This window comes from Octopus sinensis, unplaced genomic scaffold (assembly GCF_006345805.1).
Source record: "Octopus sinensis unplaced genomic scaffold, ASM634580v1 Contig08756, whole genome shotgun sequence".
Taxonomy (NCBI): Eukaryota; Metazoa; Mollusca; class Cephalopoda; order Octopoda; family Octopodidae; genus Octopus; species Octopus sinensis.
This window is the reverse complement of record NW_021831286.1, coordinates 421,602-442,709: the sequence shown is the minus strand read 5'-3', so window position 1 is coordinate 442,709 and position 21,108 is coordinate 421,602. Positions and strand designations below refer to the sequence as shown.

At 35.9% G+C, this 21,108-nt stretch overlaps 1 protein-coding gene and 1 non-coding gene across 2 annotated transcripts; both read right to left on the bottom strand.

Moving 5' to 3' along the window:
• Positions 1-3,541: 3,541 nt before the first annotated feature.
• On the bottom strand, positions 3,542-3,623 carry Trnas-uga. Its single transcript has one exon. It is a non-coding gene; the product is annotated as a tRNA-Ser (tRNA).
• A 14,780-nt stretch (positions 3,624-18,403) lies between these two features.
• On the bottom strand, positions 18,404-19,618 carry LOC115227980 (DNA mismatch repair protein Mlh1-like). Its single transcript, XM_029798666.1, has 2 exons — positions 19,554-19,618; positions 18,404-19,130 (listed from the first exon to the last, which is right to left on the bottom strand). Exons 1-2 carry the CDS (start codon positions 19,616-19,618, stop codon positions 18,404-18,406), a joined length of 792 nt encoding a protein of 263 aa, XP_029654526.1.
• Positions 19,619-21,108: the final 1,490 nt, after the last annotated feature.

Below are 21,108 nucleotides of genomic sequence, written 5' to 3'. Positions count from 1 at the left end.
TTGATTAAATTTTAATGTTTTAATTTTACTATTTTTTTTAATTAATGGAAAATAACAAGGTCAGGAAGAGAGCGGCCAAGCTCGGTCTGAGAGCACGACGGGGAGGAGTTAGAGCCCGCCGAACGGATTGCTTGCGCGTTGCCGCGCACGATTGGGAGATCCTCTGCCAAGAGGACTCGCGAGCATCCATATTCTTTCGAGCAATAAGGATACCGAGGTCTTTAATGAAGCATGAGGTGAGCACACTGGAAGTGCCTAATGTCTCAAAAACCAGAGGCACGAAGGAATGCCGAGTAGCATGATTCTTGTACTTTTCAACTTTGCAGGCTTCCGCCAAAACTCTTAAGAGTATGATTGTCGCTTATAAAACAGGACTAAACCTTGGGAAAGAACGTTTGAATTGGACAGGAGAATAAACGAGATTTATCACCAAATAAGTGTCCTCAACATTGACAGTGCCTGTCAGCACCTCGAAAGAAAAGAGGTTCCCTATCTGAATCATTGTGCGAATAGAGGATGTATCGACCAGAAGAGATTGTTTAATCAATGCTCTACTGTAAATTCTTGATAATAAAATTAATTATTTTAAAAAAATGATGAATTTTGTTTCCAAGGTTGCATAAATGGACTGTGGGGATACACATACACTTCTTAACCTGAATGTCCAAGAAAAAGAAAAAATCCTAAATCTGATAAAGGAAATGGCCGAGTAGTAAAAAGTGTGTATTTTTAGATTGGAAATGAAAAATGTCCAACTCCAGTCCTTAGTTGATCAAAATACCACCAAAAAATACAAGTTTGGGGAGTTCCATCCAGAAAAAGAGTTTTTGGAAAAGGAAAATGTAAAGTTATCTTCAAAAATTAAAAAATATGAGTCCCTTTTAGCCGATTACTCCAGGACACTAAAAAGTCTAAATCAAAGAATACACAAATCCGAAAAAATTGTTAAAAAATTGCTAAACAAACAAAGTGATTTCCAATCCCAGCCTAAAAAAATTCAAAATTATAATCAACACGAATCAAGGGTCTCCATCGATAGAATTTCACACAATTTTTGTACAAAAAACGAAATTTCAAGAATAAAACAAACAGAAAACTACAAAGAAGATTTTGCCAACATTCTCGGGGAACCTCTGGCTACTAGTTCTGTCAAATCGTATTGTTTATTCATTCAGAGAAAGGTTATCCTCCGGTTGCAGTGTCAAACAGGAGGATGAATGTCAGAAATTGTTTTTTGCCAGGGGAAATGTCGATGATTTTATTTCGAGACTTCGGAACAATGATCAACTGAACGATTTGAACGAAAGGCGTTTTAGTCTGTTTGTTCAGTGCTCATATCTTGAACATGTTTTCGTCAATGCCACAATTTCTTAGGAAATTAGCAGAAGAAATGCTATTTTAAATCAAAATCAAAATCAGAAAGTTTTGATGAAGCCGGAAATGAATAAAACAAAAATAAAAGAAATTGAGATTCAGGCAGAAAATACGATTTGCAGTATTAGAGAAGACAATCACAGCACTACATCAGAGTAAGCTAGACAATTATGTTTAAGTTCATGTTGCTATTCCAATGATTTGTACTCGACGATTCAAGATACCACGTTTGACCAGAATCGCCAATCGGATGCTGAAATGGAAATATTTGAATTATTATTTTTTATTAAATAATCTATTTTTGATTAGTAAAATATACATGCCAGGAGTAATTTATTAATAAAAATTTGTGGATAATTATTTTTAAAATTTTATATGAATCTTTGAGATCAAAGATGTTTTTTGTAATCTTAATAAACTGTCTATTTCGGCTAATTCAAATACAATGAATACTATCAAATTCGTCATATTTTATTCCGCCATTTTTGCGGCGATTTGAAAAATGTCAATTTCAAATTAATCAATAATTTTTAGATGTTAGCAAAACTTTTTTTTTTTTTTTTTTTTTTCAGTAAAAAAACATAATTAGAAAGAAAAAAGTAAGCAATTGGGTGCTAAGGGAATTGTCGAGGCCCTGAGGGTCAGCTCAACGATGCCGCGCTGCGTATTGAGTGGCAGTTTCCGCGGAGCACAGCAACCGAGATTCGCTGGAAAGCCAGCTCGTTCCCTCCGGTCGTTTGTTTTTGTGTGAATTTTTTCTACCATGGCGGTGAGGATTGAGATCGCAGCCTTTCCGACGATTCCAGAGGTTTCGAAGCGAGGGGGGCAACTCAAAGCGTCCGAATACACCGGTATTTCGTCATCTTTCGTCGTCATCTTGTTAGCAAACTAAAAATAGACAAAATATATCGAAAATAGACAAAATTAACGTGAGTGATAAATTAATTTATTTTAACACATAATTATGATTTTTTATTAAAATAATTCTCTATATTTTGAATTTTAATCAAACCTTCTAATTAAGGTAATTAGACATTACATCTTTGTTTTCGACAATTTCAAGAAGTGACTTTTCAATTTCTCTTAATTTTACATCAATTTCATTTCTATTGAGACGAACTATTGTTTGTTCATTTGGAGGTAATTCAGGATTTTCATTATTTAAATTACATTCTTGGCTAATTGTATTTTCTTCTAAATAATTTATAGAAATGATTAGAATTGTTAATTACATATTTTTCGGGTAATATGAAATTTACAAACAACACAAGTAATTATTAATTTCTAATTCAGTACCAATAGCAATATAGTTACTTTTGCTCTGCGGATTACTCCCAATTCACTGACAAGCAAATCTTAATTATGAAGCTTTTCTACTTCAACTTGGTTTAGGTTTTTTGGGGATGATTTCAATAAGCGTGATTGTGTTCCTCATTATGTCATGTACGATAATGTCTGGCTTATTATTCTCGACTTTCGTATCCGTATTTATTGACATGTCAATACGAATCTGCACAAAGTTATCCGTAGCTATTGATGCAATAGAATGAGTTTGTAAGTTTTTCGGATTTTTAATTCCATACTTCCTGGATAAATGCAGATGTACACAATTCACTACTTTGTTGTGTTTTCTTTAGTAGTCACTATTTAGAATTCGACCATATTTTGTCGCTAAGTGATAAACTTTCTTCGCGGCCAAATTAGAGTAATTCCACAATGTTCCAGCATTGTTGAGTAAAATCATTAAATACAAGTATTCGGATAGGCCTACATCTATAGTCATTAACTTTTCTACACTTTTAAAAGTATAGTTATATCGCGATGTTGAATTGAAGAGAGGATCTAAGATATCCAAATAAGCGTAAATTGCATAATTCAAAAAGTTGGGCACATTAACTAAGTGTGAACAACAACAACTCCAAGTCTAGAAGCCCGTGGATGACTAGGTGTAGCCTGTGCCAGTCACACAATTTTTCAAAATTGGGAAAAAGCATAAGAAAGTTAATTATTCCAATTTATTTCAAATTGGGACGGCAATAGTCCGGCAAAAAACGGGTAACTAATTGTAAAAAATTACAAAATTTAGTTCTTTATTGTTTATAAAAATACATTAAAAATAATAAATAATTATTTGAAAACTAAAAATAATTATTTGAAAACTAAAAAACGACACTGGCAGGATTCGAACCTGCGCGGGCATAGCCCAATGGATTTCAAGTCCATCACCTTAACCACTCGGTCACAGTGCCTTTTTTTCCTAATTTTATGATTACTTCCCTAACATAAAGAAAAAGAATTTTTTTCCATTTCTTAAAAAATATGGAAACGATTATATTGCTGAATGCATGCTGTGCAATTCGCGTTTCTCAATTTCTTATGGAGGTCGCTCTGATATGAAGGATCACGTATCATCAATAAGCATAAAATATGCATTTCAGCACCAGCTCAAAATACTTGTATTGAACCATTTCTTATGAGTAAAAATTATTTATTTCCTGCAAAACAATTTCTGAAAAGTGTTTGGATATCACACTGCGCTCCATAACACGAGTTATAATGTTTCTGACTGTTCTTCGAAATTAATATATATTTTATTCGAACCAATGTTCACTTAGAACGAAAACTGAAGCTTTAATATGTAATGCAATTTAATCAATTGAAAAAAATCAAGAATAATCAAAAATTTATAGATAAAGTTCATTCAGTTCAAAAATATAATCGAATTTCATAGTTAATTTCAGCTAAAGATATTTTCTTGTTTTTCTGTGACAATTTTGTTTGTCCCAGAAAGTCCCGGATTTTGATTATTGAAATCATTAAATGTCCATGATTTCTAGAATAATATAGTGGTAAGCCTAATTATGTAGTAAAATGTTAAATTTCTATTATGAAATGCAGACACCCTAAAAATTATTATTCCCATCTGACCAAAGAAGATTATTTCGGCTTTTTCTATAAAAAACCAATGCAATCTATTGCGAGCTACTTTTATATTTTGACACAAAATGGTTAAGAAAAGGGAATATGTCACAGGCGCTGGGCACTACCGAGCGCTACGGGTTACCCAAGTGGACTTAGAAAAAAATCAAGAAAAAATACTTGAAATTTTATGTTTCAAATTAATATACTTAATTTGATCAAACACGTAAAAAAAGTTATAATTTTTTATGATATTTTTTAATTTGTTAAAATTATAATGCACAAAAACTTGCTTTAAAAATTACTATATTAAAATAAAATATATTTATTAAGATTTAATAATTGTTATCTTACATAAAAACAATTCTAAATGTATCTACTATAGATTTAATTCAAGAATAAGGCGTAAGACGTTTAAGCACTAAGGCTCCAAAATTTTCATAACGTTACACAGAAATTGAAAAAAACTTTTTTATGGATTATAACTAAAATTTTAATTATTTTTGATCTTTATTATTTTTGATTCGTTTCTTGTGGGTTTTTTTCATTGTTCCGTCGGACATTCGTAATTCGACAATATTGTTTGACAATATACTAGAAATTTGTACAATCTCTCCGTATGGAGACTCGAATTTTTGAAGAGCTAAGGATGGATTTGTCCCAAAATCTTTCTGAACCCTGACCTATGTTTTAGAAATAGTGATAAATTGAAATTACCAGATCACCAATTTTAAATGAGTATTTCGATTGATGTACGCCCATTCTTTTATTCATTTTCTTAAAATATGCTGAATCCAATTTTAAAGGCTTAAATGTAAATTTAAATGACGTGTCTTCAAAATCAAATGTTAATGAAAACCTGTTTGCTCATTTTGCCCAGAAGCAATGTCGGCACAGTTTTCATCATTTAGTGTTTCTTCACAATCTAAAAATGTTTTATTTATCTCATTTAAACTACCAATATCTGTATTAATCTCAATGCTGTTGAATCCATTGATCCCACGATATTTGTAAAATGGAGTATTGCCTCAAAATATTTTTCAAATGTTACCTGTCGAGGAATGGGTAGAGAGATTATAAAAATACACTGCTTCCTTTATGTTCTTTGTCCAACACTTATCTTCGGACATCATCTTAGATAATGATCTTGTGATTGTCTGATTGAAGCGTTCAATAATTCCCTGGCTCCTTGGATTGTTAGGTCTACTATGAATTTGCTGGACATTGAAGCGATCACATAATGCTCTAACATAGGAATTTTTAAATTCCGTTCCATTGTCAGATTGCAAGAATCGGCATGGTCCAAAATCAAAAAAAATTTCTTTAAGATTTTCTGCAACTTCACTTCCACTCTTAGTTTTCAAATTTTTTGTGAACGCATATTTCGAATATACATCAATGACAGTGAGAAGCCATTTGATAGATTGGTTTTTTTCATTAAACCTTGAATTTATTTAATACCAAAGTCTCACCTTTTGAGATCAATCAGATCTATCTGAAATCTCTCATTTGGTTGTGAGGCTATAATGTGGTTTTCAGGATCAACTATTTTTAGTGGTGTCGCAAATCGACATATATCACATTCCGATACTACTTTCCTGATGATTTCGCGTTTAACAAAAAATATCTCTGATTACGTGTTATGTCCGCAATGAGTCATTTGATGAATTTGCGTAGCCACTAATTGCATCTCCTCATGATTGTCTGCAGAAATGACTATTTTATGGTTTCCACGTGAGTCTTTAAGATATAGCCGCCCGGTAATGAAAGTAAAATTCTTGGACTTTTAAGTTAATTTGTATTTTTTTGTTTAGATATTCCAATGATCCCCTGCTCTTCCAATATTTTAACTATATGATCATATTCATGTACAGTTTTGACAAAACAGCGAGGCATCAAGAAAACTTTATAGAATACGCATGGTAAATTATCTATTTAAAAATTATCAAATGCTGCGCCTTTAAAAATATTGAAATTATATATTTATTAATTTTAAATATAATAACTAAAAAATTTAGGTTTAATTTTTATAAAAAATTCTTTAAATGTTAAATTTGAGCATTCAGTAACCCGTAGCGCTCGGTAACCGGTAGCGCCTGTGACAGAATAATTCTCACTCGTTTCAGATAATTATCATATGTTAAAAATTTTCTAAAAAATAAAAAATGCATGAAAATATCAATAAACTCATACGAGCCAGAATTTGAAATAATCGCAGGAGAATTAAAATCACAATAATCCCATTAACTTTTTAATTATAAAATAAGAATTTTGATCTCCAAAAAAACGCATTATGAAAAGTAGCTCGCCGGTGAAAAAAGTTCGCCACCTTTGACGTAAACCCTAATTGTTATGGTGGAGAACTTGTTTTTATCAATATTTATTAATGATTATTATATAATAATTCATTAAATCGACTTAAAATTTATTATTATTTGGTTGACCTATTTGCAAAATTAAAATACATTTTATTATTTGGCCAATGAATTTAATTAGAAAACTATCATTATTGTCTATTGCTCTAAGTATTGTCTGCAATATAATCGGTGCTTTCACTCCTTTCTGGATTGAGAACAAATATGGCCAAAAAACAGGGTTTCTTCGCCTCGGACTGTGGCAGATGTGTTTCCACCAATACTTCCCGACCAACAGTCCCGAAATGTTGGACGGGTGTCACTCCACAACTGTAGGAACTAATAATTTGTCATCACTTTTGCCAAGTAATTTTAATCAATGCATTTCTGTCGTTCCATATGTCAATAATAACAATAGCCTGGCTCTATGTCGTGCAATGGATGGAAATTCTGTCCCTCCTTCTCCAGTTGCTCTCCCTCGTTGTGGCCCTTCCCTCAAAAAACAAGTCCTCGAGTCGTCTCATTGCCAGTGGGGCTGTCTTGACTTTGACCTGTGAGTGGTCTGTCTTATTTTGCAGTGCTCGCCCTTTTGAGTGTCATCATTATTTTTAGTCATTATAACTCAGTCACTGCACTCCCTGGCTCACAGTGGAATTACATTTCCTGGTCATTCATTCTTGTCGTTGTTGGGGAATTCCTCGTTCTTCTTAGTACTATTTTACTTATATATGCATACCGAGTTGATAAACATAAACTTTGTAACCCTGTTGGACGTTCTCGGCCTAATTCACTTGATAATGCCGAGTCTGTTCATTGGCAGAGACGGAGTGCGGTTGTACATGTCCCTCCGAGATCTGATTCAAAAAAATACATGGGGAGTTTCCGCTATTATAATTTTGTTTGATTTTTTAATCTTTCTCTTTTTGAAGACATGTTTTTAGTATTTTTAATTAAATATAAGTTTGAAAAAATCAAAATATTTAAGCTGGTTAATCAAAAAAGTTAATAAATAATATGCATGTCAAGTGTTGATTTTTGAGGTGACTCGACTAAAAATGAGACGTTTTCGAGAGACCATTCAAGATGATCCTAGAATACTTGTGTACTCTGTTAAATTTATTCCAGACTTGGAAATCCCGTATCCCATCAAGGTCATAAAAAGTATATAAAAAGAGTCTGTTCCTCAAGAATTTACGATAAATGGATTACAAATGTAAAAAAAGGCGGCAATGATAAAGAAATAAACAATCTTATTTTTAATTATTTTACCTCCAGTACATGATATGCCACATGTAATTTAGTTGGCTTATATGACACAAATAAACTATTCATACAGGAAGCTGGCATTCCCAAAAAAGTACCTCAACAGTCCCACTTGGCGAGAAACGTCGAGTTGATCGCAAAGAAAATTCTCAGTGCAGACTTTTCGGGGGCTCGTTTAGATATGGTAAAATATTTTCCGAGCGTGGTGCATGCAAAAAGGGAATTATTATATTCTCTAATGGTAATTTGGTGTTAAGTTTGGTTAGATACGTGAATTGGTCGATATTGTCAGCGGCGATCGAGTTGAGGAAGCAATAGACTTTGTACATTCATATTTATCAGAAATGTGTGAGAAGAATCCGAAATTGATGGAACTAATTCAGAAGATCATGGTCTACTTGATCGTGAAAGATGATGAAAGATTTAATTCTTTTCTCATTCCTTTCACAACATCATTGCCTAAGGTCTAATGCGTGTGGGTATCATTAGTTGGCGTTCTTATTGGTTAAGGAGATTGATGATTATTTTAAAATTTATCATGAAAGTGATTTAATGTCACTTTATGATACTTTGAATATTGTGCAGGAAAAATTCAAGTCTGATGATATCCCCTATCCTGAACTAATTGATATTTATAAACCTACATTCAAGAGATTCTAATAGTTTATTTTTTTGAAATTTTTGATTATATTTTTTGTTTTAATTGTTGTGCAATGATTGTTATTTAATATGTTGTAATAATAATTTCAATTTCGTCAAAAAGTAGTTAAGTCGACAGTTACATTTATAAATGTAATAATATTGAATGTTTACTCAATCTTTCACTCCAACATTTTCAAGTAAACTCTTATAGATATAATATATTAAAAAACTATAATTTCCCAATTGATGGTTACAGTTCCGAAACTTTTCACGATTTATGGAACTTTGCTTTATGTTGTATAAGATGCGAACTTGTAATATTTCTCTTTCCCCGCCACTCTTTGCCACACATTCTCCTCTCTCTGCAGCTTCATCGATGAGTTTAGGCTTAAACTTACGAGCAATCAAGTTATCTTGGGCACTCTAATTTCCTTCGATGGCATAGTGAAAGCCATATTGTTTAAATGGGACGAAATTAAACTGCTTACTAAACGGATTCGTGGGCTTGGCTCACATCTAGCGTTTTTCCTATTGAAATACTTGCTTTTCGTTCTCAGACTGATTTACATTCTCCGGTCTTCCCCGTGTTTCGTTGCCACTGATTCATTATCCAATATCGACAATCTCGTCCACAAATCTTTCTTCATTTTATTTCGAAGCTCATTGGAGACGGTTTTATCCTTGCCAGCCTACCCACACGTTTCGAAAGGGATCGAGATACGCTCTTGTGTGGACCTGGCCCTACCCTGCTACCTTCCAGGAATTTTGTTTGCTTAGTTCTACTTCCCTCTCTTGAATTTATCAAGCGCTCAAAATACTCCTCTGCCTGCCGTGCTTGGTGCTCATTTGGCCTTAGTTTTCCCACGATTCCTTAAGTCCAAAGGGGTTGGGACGAAATATTTTGCTTAAATGACGCAAACTTTGTTCAAAATGGGATCAACTCCAGCTGGTCTCACTAAGCTGCGCTTGTCATCCGCATAATGGAGACTAGCTCAAACCACTCTCTATCATCAGCATGGGATTACTACTAGAAGATGAATCCTTACGGATCGGTATCTGTTTACGCTTGGGCATGGACATTTACCAGTCTCAACTTTGCCAGTGCGGGTCTACAATTTCGTCGAACAGTTTGCACGACTTTTCGTGTAAGAAGAGTGCCGGTAGAATTCTCCAACTCAATGACGTTGTCAGGAGGCCTCTAGAGTCGGCTGGTTTTCCTTCCACAAGGATTTAGTCGGCTTTTTTGAAGCGACGGCAAGCACCCCGACGGAATGACGGCCTTTCCTTTCATGGAGGGCAAGTCCCTAGTTTGGGAAGCCACCTGCGTCGACTCTTTTGTCAAGTCTATCCAAGACTTGCAGCAACACGTGTTCCCCAAATTCTAAGGCCGAAGAGTTAAAAAGAATATTCCGGACTCTTTTGAGTTTCCTCCTTGCCTTCAAAACCGTTAGAAATTTTTAACAATTCGTTTAATTTCCCATGAACATTTAAATAAATATATGATGCAACTATTCAAAAACCAAAATTTTAAGTAAAGTTATCATTTAAAGTTTTTTGCAGATCGTTTCTCCATATTATCAGCATTTTTATTAAACTATCAAGCATAACATATTCACATCAAAATTGTCGTTATTTGAAAAATATTTTTGAGGTCCAAAACACTTTCTATCGCATCTCGATGTATAATAAATTTGTTTCTCTCACAATCTTCAGTAAATGTGCTTTGTAAATAGTCATTTTTATCCTTACTGTTTTAAAGAAAGTCATGAAGTCATTTTCGGAGTACGTACAGTCTATAAACTCTTCTTTTATGGGATTTGATAGCATTAATCTATCTATAATTTCTTCGAAATTCTTTTATGGTCTCCCTTAGTAGGTTACTAAATGCTTTTTTCCCATACGGCGTGCTGAAAACATTAATATTGTATCTACTGACACTTTTCCCCAGGCAGGATAAAAAATAAGACTCCATCTTTCAGCGTTAATTTGTATAGCATTCAATATTTCCTTCACCGTAAAATGCGCTTTTTCGTAAACATTTCAGGATCATATTCATTTTTGAAGAGATAATTTGTTTAAAGTCTTCGATTTTTTAAACCCACCAGCAGTATATTTTTTAATAATAAATTTTAATTTTTTATTATTGAAACGTGAAAAGTAAACGAATTTGGGGAGCGATGGAATTTTCTCAGTAAAAATGTCATTTTTTTCAACAAAAATGTGAGTTATAAAGATGGCGAATAAAAGGAATTGGCGACGAATCGAGATTAATTTATACTTAAAATTTCCGTTTCAAAAAACATTTGTAAACAATGATTATAGTTAATCCCAGATAATAGAGGAATTAATTAATTTGAGTATTGCCGATTCCCGACAAGGGTGTGGCCTCTGCTTTCAAGGCTAAATCGGCAGACCTTCAAATCCTCACTACGCGCCTGTGTGGAAAGTGGCATGTATAAATCACAACCTTCTCAGACACCTACACGCCCCACTCGGCGGCGACATTTGAGTTCCGCCTCTTTTAGGGTCAAGAATTCAAAGATCAAAAAATATGCTCTCCTCCGAAATATTTTTCTTTTAACCCCTTACCATTGAAACCACTGCTGTCATTGATGAGTGTGCATGTGCTTCATTTTCGGAGATTTGCGCACGAATCCCCTCCAAAACCTTTGACAGCGGCGAAAGGAGCAGGCTATTCCATAGAATGGCCATCCTTTGAGGCAAAACAATCTATCACTGGTGAAGATTGACATTTGGTTTTTTTGAATTTCTAGTATAAAAAAATTGGTTGAAGATGGTGTCAATTATTGTTTATGAAAAAAAGTAGACTAACTTCGATAAAAATCATTTCACTGGCGATATTATCTTTAAGTTAGATTGCTCTAAAATATTAATACAACATTAAGCGTTCTGAGTTTGTATTATTTTTTAAGAACATATAAAAAATATCGAACTTGTGAAGAGCTTTCATAATGATTTTTCAATAGGGTATTAAAAAACTAAAAATCATTGTTCGACAATTCGGTTGAAAAACCTCCTCAGATCTCTGATGCAGATTTTATATATACCATAACTAGTATGCAAGATAAATCTGCAGGATATGTGTCGACTTTGATTATAATTTCCCGGAATGTCTACAGAGGTATACAAAACTGGAGAAAAGTAAGATAGGATTGGCATGTAGAGCGTCTGTAACGTGAACTACATAAATGCTGTAGAGCCTAGATTTGTTCAAATACCTCGAGGTGGATGGTCACAGTATGATAAGAAAAGTCGATTCTTTCTTTGAATGGCTGGGCTTGATAGCATTGTAAGAAAGTCTGCCGTGTCCGACTTTGGCACACAACTCAAAGACGGGTAAAAATATCTGGAAGTTTTTGGAAACAAAAATAATTGTATTCTGGAGGATGAAGTTCTGAAATTAATAACTTGTAGATGAAAACTTGGAAAAGGACTTGTATCCATTTCATATAAACAAATCACCTCACATGCTTATATCTTTTGGATCTTTCCATTCTTTAAATTGCTAAAAAGTTTTTTTGCCAAAAACTATGTAATATTCTATTTAACATTTGAACACAATATTAAGATTCATTTTTTTGTTATGCTTTTTATTGACTGGTAGATAATCTTGTCTATAGTCATATATATGTGGAAAACAACTTTGGGTCATTCTTCTTGCAAAAGTGAATAAGTGACATTTCCATTATTGGTTTAATTAAAATATTATTAAAAGAACGTTCACAAAACCAAAGAATGTAAATTAACAAAGGTCCCGTTTGTGCGACACGTTTTGAAATTCTTTCTATATTTGTTGTAGTAAAAACCAGACAAACTTATTATTTTTAAGTGGTGAGATAAATTATAATTTTGTTTAATAATTGATTAATAAACAGTAATTACGTGGTCTATTTTTGTTATATTAATGACAAATATTTTTGCCAAAGAATTTGAGCACTGGTACACCAACTACGAACTTTCCAATAAAATGTACCAAAATTATATTTTTTACTTCTCTAGAAAAGAGAATGTTCCACGACATGATATGTGTTGGCCAAATTAGCTATTTACACTTAGACATAATTAAAATTCCTACACTATGGAAAAGATTATGTGCTGAAGTGATCGACTCGTTGTTTTCTTATATGGCTTTATATTTTTCGATTTATATCTCATTTGATTTCCCCGAGTTGTTTTCCTTATATAAATATAGTTTTATAATTCAGGATTATCTGTTAATATGGATGTTTTCTTCTTTTTCCCGTTGTCTAGTTGAGGTGCTAATCTTGTTGTCTCCGTGTTTCAAACATGGCCCCTTTGATTGCGGGGCACTTGGTAAGAAGATATTCAATCTCTCTGTGGTCCCATGCGATTCCCTATTTATGTTCAAAATAAATGAAATGGACGTTTATGTTCTCGATGATTTTGAGAAGGCTAAGCTCAGAATTGGAGTTCTTTTGCTAAGAGGTTTTTTTAAGCATTTGATGTCTGTTTTTACGTTCGTGAGTGTGGTTTTTAATTCTTCATTCAGAGGCTTGCATGACTCGATTGCTAACACTGTTGTCGTCGAGATTATTTAGTTTTTACTTGGATTAATTTTTTTAATGTTTTTTGGATTTGATTTCTGTCAAGACTTTTGTGGAATTGACTATTTTTTATACTCACTGGCTTTATACTAGAAAGACTATTATTTTTGAAATTTTTGATAGATTTGTGGGTTTATCAAATATAGTTTTGACAATCGAAGTAGTGAATCTAAGTAGTATTAAAAGTAAGAAAAACCGAACTCTTTAAATAGAATCTGAATAATCAGACTACAATTATTATTATTATTAGAACCAAGATCACCGTCCAAAACATAAAACTAATTAATCAGGTGATCCCGGCTTCTCTGAGGAGGGTCCTCAACTTTGCCCGGTGCTCCTCCCTTGTCCCGGCACAATTTCTGTGAGGGCGCGGTGGTGGCGTTTTTGGCCCTGTAACCCCGAGGTTTCTTCTCAAGATTTCATTAAATGGGGCGATGAGTAGATATTCGTTCGGTCCCTGCAGTGCTTTTCGGAAGCGATCTTGAGTTTTCTCGATTTTAGCGCGGTTCGTTCCACTGATAAACCCTCCCCACGCCTCACAAGCATAGCTAAGGGAGGGTTCGATGAATTGCCGGTATAAGGCTTGTCGTGCGGGGAAGCTGATACACTGTCTGCATTTACGAAGAAACACTTTCAAGATGTTCAGTTTCTTCATGCACCTCGTAGTAATATTATCGACTTGTTGAGAGAAACACATATGACTGTCGTAAGTCACCCCGAGGATTTTCTGAGATTTTTGAAACGGGATTTCCATGTTATTTAGGTACAGGTCCACCACCGTTTTCCCAAGCTTCCTTGCTGAGGTCATAAGCGTGGTAACCGATTTTTCCGAACTCGTTGATAGTCGGTTTAGCGAGAGCCAACTTTCGAGATTGTTAAGGTGGTTCTGCAGTTTTGTACTCGCCGTGTTCACCTCACGGCTCCAGGTAGCAATTACGATATCGTCAGCGTATGATAAAATGATCAGAATACAATATTTCCTGGATTTAAATTTTATAAACAAATTAAAAAAAAAACAAAAAAAAAATTATAAATTAATGATAAATGAAAAAATGTTTCGAAATAATATTTTTGTTCCTGATGGTTATTTGCCCCAATCAATAAACTTTTTAAAGTAGTTTATTTGTCTGTAAATAAAACTTAGAAGAGACAGCCCGTAGAAGAGACAGCCCAACATCCCCGGACCTGTTTCTCTGCACTCCATCCTTGGCTGGATATATCTCGTGGAATGTTCGTTATGGCTTCTCGAGCGACCATAACCCCATTGTACTGACACTTAGAAGGCCTTTCTGTCCAACGCGCCGCCCCACGAAGTTCAAAAATTACTCGAAGGCTAACTGGCATGGTTTCGGGCTGTATGTGGACGACTGCCTGCTCGATCTCTCTATGGAAAATTGCACGGTGGAAAGGACGGCCAAGATCCTGTCTACTATCATTTTGCAAGCTGATAAATTATTTATACCCGTCGCTTCATACAAGAAGTTCAATCCAAGATTATCATCACAAATCCTATCACTTATCAAAGAACGGGATGCCCTGAAGAAAAACAAGTCCAATGACTCATATCATACTATACGTTCGTTGAATATCAAAATTTCTGAACTGATCCGGACTAATAACGGACTCAAGTGGAGTCGTCTCGTTGGACGATTATGTCACAGAAATTCCTGCGCCACCTTCTGGAAAACGCTAAGAAGGATCAATTGCCTTATCGGCGAGGAGGACGGAGGAACTGAGGCCGTTGCCCACAATTCCTCGGAACCCGCTCGCAAACTTGCAAACAAGATTATGAAGTACTATGTATCGATCAGCCATAAAAACTTCTCTCGCACTCCACATACTGAACGGCTCGGACCACGACCAGAACCGTATTCCACCTTCTTCACACCGGATGATGTTGACAAGGCTATTAAATCCCTACGTCCCACCCGTGCTTGTGGCCCCGACGGGATCTGTGCTGTTCACCTCAAACACCTGGGACCCCGGGCACAGACCGTACTATCAAGACTATATAACGACTCCATCAACTTACGTACGATTCCTAATATATGGAAAAACTCCCTAATTACGCCTATTCTAAAGCCTGGGAAACCAAAGGATGCCCCCTCTTCATACCGCCCAATCTCAATAACTTGTATCTTATCGAAAGTACTGGAAAAGCTCGTATTAACGCGAATCTCTCCTGTTCTACAACTGCCAGAATTCCAGCACGGTTTTAGACCAGACCGTTCCACAACGACCCACTTGTGTTCTGTCTCCCAGTTTATTACTGACGGTTTCAACATGGGAACACACCTACGGACGGCCATTGATATACAAAAGGCTTTTGATTCTGTCCCGAGGAAACTTCTAACGCGGAAGATATTTGATTCGAACTTACATCCGAACATAAAACTGTGGTTGGAAAATTTCTTAACTGGCCGACGCGGAAGGGTCCGTATTGACAATACTACTTCAAGATCAAGACTACTGCCTAATGGTGTCCCACAAGGCTCCCCTTTATCTCCCCTCCTTTTTAACCTATTTCTACATGACCTACCCACTACTAATGACCCGGACATTATGTTCTTATCTCATGCGGACGACCTGATTATCGCTGCAAGAGATAAATCTCCTTCTGTGGCTGTCGCAATGGTCCAGTCACACCTCAACCGTGTATGTGATTGGCTATCTGCTAACATGTTGTGTGTGTCTGCATCTAAATCCCAATTCACCCTTTTTACTACTGATAGAAGATTCAAGAATGAACTGGAACTATTCATTGGAGACAAACCTATTCCCTCTTCGCGTACTCAGAAGATCCTTGGCGTAGTTTTCGACTCCTAAATGACGTTCTCAAGTCACGTGGAGGAGGCCCTAGCAAAAGGTCTTCGGAAGTGGAACTCTGTTAAAGAAGAGTCCCTTCCCCCTGGAAGATTGTGTCAGCAAGGTATACCAACAAGTGATTGCCCCGACGGTTGAGTATGCCTGCACAGCCTGGAGGTTTGCAATTGCTTGTTCGAAAGCGGAACGTTTGAACTCACTCAGAAGGAAGATTATGCTCCACACTGACACCTCAGTTGGCAGCCTTGCTTCCGAGGAGGCGACGCAGAAGAATGGACAGGGTTTCCTACGTTTCTGCAAGGAACTGGGTAACCCACTCAAGGAAAAGGTGGCCCATGCAGAGGAATTTCGGTCGGTTATAAAGAAATGCACTCCAATTGAGTTCCTCTGCAGAAGGAAGAGAAGGCGTTTCCGGATTACGGTCGGGTCATCAGAAGATCATGCAAGGAGAGTACGGCTGTTGTTGGAGGCAGGGATCACCTAATTAGTTAGTTCTGACCTATCTTTCTCGGTGATCTTGGAGTTAATAAATAAATAAAACTTAAATGGTGCCAAAACACCAATTTCATGGGATTGCACAAATTACATAATAAACAAAGCAGCAAGCCAGTACCTAGTACATACGATACATACAGAATTAGCATCGGATTAAAAAAATCATACAAAAAACTAAACTAAAAAGACTATAACAGGAAAAAAGCCCTTCAGGTACAGAGGAACCAAATTTGTTGAAAAATCAGGAGACTGAAGACACTCCACCAAGAACTGCTTCGCAAAATCAATGAAGTATTCAAACTAAAATATAATTCACAAATGTATATGGCCGTTTGTTTACTACGACACGCAAACCGAAAGGAACGAATAATCATTAGGAGGTACTTGCAACATATTTTTAAAATTTTTTAATGTGACTACAGCAATCCCCCATTCAATGGAAAGCCTAGACCCCTGAAAGAACCAATTACAATTTTGGAAGTCAAAACAGCATGTAAAAACTACAAAATAACAAAAGCAATAGACAAAATACGATAAACCCAGAATTATTAAAATATGGCCGACTCTTTTTCGAAAAAATCGCTACACTGCTAAATGAAATGTTTTTAACTAACTCAACTTTACCCCTGAAAACGGGATTACTAATACCTATACCAAAACCCAATAAACCCGAAGGACCGATTAAAAACTTACGACAAATTATATTATCAAATTCTCCACGGAAAGTCTTAGCTAACATTGTATATTGAAACTAATAAAAGGACCAGCCTATGAATACCTAAGCGGGTTAAGAGAAGAAATATTAACAGTTGATAGAGTATGGAGTCACAGATGGAGATGTGCAACACATCAAAGATATTGTAATGTGAGCCACATTCTGGAAATGGATATATCAAAAGCCCGTGACTTGGTTAACATGAACAAATGGATGAAGTGCTAGAATAATTTATTACGAATCGAGTCTAACAGTGGGCGAAATCTTTCTATCTCCTTTTGAGAGTTGGAAAAACCTACTCAGGAAAATGTAAAACAGACAGAGGCATCACGCGGAGCGAACTGTACAATAAGTGTGACTCTACGCCAATAAGTCGCGAGATCATTAGCTATTGTTGGAGACTTTTTGGATACCTCGTGAGGTTAGACCCGATATCCCCCCAAAACATCCCAATGGAATATTACTACCCCTCCTCTAATGTAAGACGCTTTCGTGGAAGATTGAGAACTACCTTGCCGATCGTTTTACAAAATAATCTGAAAACCGTGAAGAAAACATTGGCATTTGGTGACTCTCTGAGGAACCTACCTAGGAACAGGAGAACTTGGAGCAATTTAATTAGTTCTCTGATATATTTTGCTGCACATATAAACATTATGGCTCTCGTGAAAGTGCTAATAATAATAAAAACAAATTAATTAACAAACTTTGAACCAAAAGGCATAAAAACTTTAAATTTCAACAACAACAAACCAGCAAAACAAAACTCAACAGCGTTCAAATTGCTTGTACAGATCAGAGAGCTGAGTCAACATGGTAAAGGCAGCCCTTATCTCCGATCCGCCAGGCACGAATTTCCTTCTCAAATAAGGAAGTAGACAGAACTCAACGCAATGTGCAATATCAAAATTCTCAGACGTGTAATCTTGAGCATTAGACAGTGCATAAAAATCAGCAAAAACAGAAGCAATCGAGGAAAAGCACTGCTTCTCATTCTGCCAATCAACCTACTAATATTCCACATCCAAGACCTCTCTCGCCATGTTCCTCACAAACACGGGCAGCAGTTTCATTGGAGGAGTGTACGAGGGGATGAGAACAGGCAAAGTTAGCAGTTTCCCTTCGTCAATTTGCACAGAAAAATAATCAAGCAACATTGCGGACTTTTCACTCAGCAATTGACTGACGTCCTCTGCGTCGTCGATGGTCAAATGGGAAATGAGGGGAGGATTCTAAAGAGTGTACAATCCACAATAAACTGGAATATTAAAGGACTCAAAATCCCCAAAATTATCCAAAATAAGTTGATAGAACAGATTTCTACTGAGAACCCTCATTTCCAGCATAACCAACGACTCTTTATGCTGAATAAGAGAATATTTCTCATTAACAGTGCCCACAAACGTGCATGAACTAATCACCTCAGTTAGATCTACAGTGTTACAGTACACCCCACCCTTCTCTCTTTGATTTTTGAATTCATTCTGCAGTTCAATAACACTCGACAATTCAGTAGGACAGTCTTCTTCATCAACTTGAATCTTGTTTGTTTCCAATCGTGGTTTCGGGGGTTCCTGGGGACTGGGTTGATTCATTTTTCGTTTTACGGACGGAAATTGCGTTTTTATGACAGGAAACGTCGGCAAACTCGAAGTTGACTTGTTTAAGGACACGAAACCATCCAGTTTGGTAGACCGACAGTCAGAACGGTCAAATATTTGGGAATTGGACGAACGGTTGATGAGAGCTACATTCATCAATAAACACAAAATACGAGAGCTGAATACTTTGGATGGTTTTTGAGTGAAGAAGAGCCTTGAAGCCGCTTGTTCGCCGTGAATGAGTTCTGTTTCCATGGCTTGTTTGATTTCGTTCAGAATTTCGTCTTCAAACAGGAACTGAACGTTTTCTTTGCATGGATGTACATTCACGTCCACACAGTGTCTGGACACGTGAATTCTGAAAAGTCAGAATTAAACGTCAAACGAGCAGTAGACAAAGGGAAATGACTTTTTTGTTAGTAAGGGGGCGTAAAAGTCGTCAATCAGTCTCCTCAATTTGGGGATCTCCACCAAACGAGAATTGACAAAAAATATTTTTATATTTTTACGCCCAGAATAACTTGTGTTGGCAAAATAGCCAGAAAATGTAAATTTGGTCTCCGAAATGGATGACTCCTCAGACGGTCCTCCACTCACGGGAGTCAAATCTTTCAACGTGGAGGTTCCAAATACAAGTCCCAGGTTGTCGAGGACGGTACTTTCACCGGGAGTTTGCAGGACTGTCTCATCGTTCTAGGATTAATGCACAACACACCTTTTTCAGACAAATAGCCAGTTCGGAGTGCAGAATGGCATATCTGTGTGAGTTAACAGTCCTTACTTTGACACAAATGAGTAAATCTTGTTGAACTCTTCCGCGGAATTCCGTAAAATCTTCAGTCTCATGGGGACATTAAAAAACAGGTCCTCAACCTATTCTATTTAGCCTATTTTCAACAATAATCGATGTCCCGAGATTTCCCGCGCAAATGTTGACTTTTCCACATAATTTTCCCTCCAAATACTCCCCTCTGCCAAAACTAATTTCCTCCCCTACCGATAAGCACTTTCCGCGGTTGCTGTGCGGGAAATGACAGTCACGTGGGCCACCTGACTAACACTAGAAAGGGCTTCTCCGCGGAATCCCAACGTTCCCAGATTCAGGAGGTCTTCGAGTTGGCTTATTTTGCTGGTGGTGAATCTTTCACATACAATTGGCATGTCATTGAATTGTATGCCACTTCCGTTGTCGGTTATTTTTATTAGCTTAAGACCGCCCTCTTTGATGACTATGGTTATAGATGTGGCTCCAGAGTCGACACTTTGATCTGCTTAATGAGCAGTAAACCTGTTTTCTAGCAGTTCTTTAACTGCATTACAAGGACGTTGTATAACCTCTCCTGCGGCTATTTTATCAATTATTGAATTTGATAATCTTTTGATATTATTTGGTCTTCGTGGTGCTATAATCGGATCACTCGAAAGTGCACACACATCACTAGTTTCCATTTAAATTAAAATTAATTAAATAATTAATGTAATGTAAGTAAACAAACTAATTAACCTGATGATTTGTTTTCTAAACAATATCACGATAATTCAAAGAGTAGGTTAGGTCACATTTCTGTTTTTTAATGGGCATAAATCTTGCCCAATTCAGTTAAAAATTGCTTTGAAAAATTGCTTTGATAAATTGCCTGTAAAGAGAACAAGGCTGACTGTCGGACTATCCTGACGGAGTTCAAATGTTTAGTTCCCGTTCATAAATTTGTTTGAATTTTACAGAAAGGACTTTATTGATCATAAAATGATTTTTTATCATGTGAATTACCTTAAATGGACAGAACTGTACTTTTAAATAAGTGAGAGGTTATGCTAATTTATTACATGCCACGCCTTAGTTTGGAATCCAAACATTAATGCTCGTTGACTCGCCCAGTGGTTTTAATTGTCCTTTCAATCATTAACAATATAAATTACATTGACGAGAATTCTCAAAAGCATTACGGAAAAATGAGCAATGACAGAAAACGAGTATTTTGGTCTAAACAAATTGAATTTTTCATGGCACTACTTTCATTTGCAGTTGGACTTGGAAACGTGTGGAGATTTCCTTATTTGTGCTACTCAAACGGAGGCGGTTAGTTGGACACATTACTGCTAATAGGAGCATTCCTGATTCCTTATTTTATAAGCATGATAATACTCGGAATTCCTATTTTTTATCTAGAAATGTTGTTGGGACAATTTTCAGGTCTTGATTTCGTCAAAGTTTGGAATGTGGCACCATTATTTAGAGGTTTATTGACTCATACATATTCCTTAGGTGTTGGAATGAGTTATATATTCATTTCTACAGTAATCGGGACTTACTACAATGTGATTGTGTCGATCTG

Bases quoted from the DNA above. Each gene is read 5' to 3' on its own strand.
- LOC115227980 (XM_029798666.1), bottom strand. From the start codon at position 19,618: ATGAGACTGAAGATTTTACGGAATTCCGCGGAAGAGTTCAACAAGATT. The intron at 19,131-19,553 runs GTAAGGACTGTT...CTGACTTTTCAG, and splicing joins ATTTACTCATTTGTGTCAAA to AATTCACGTGTCCAGACACT.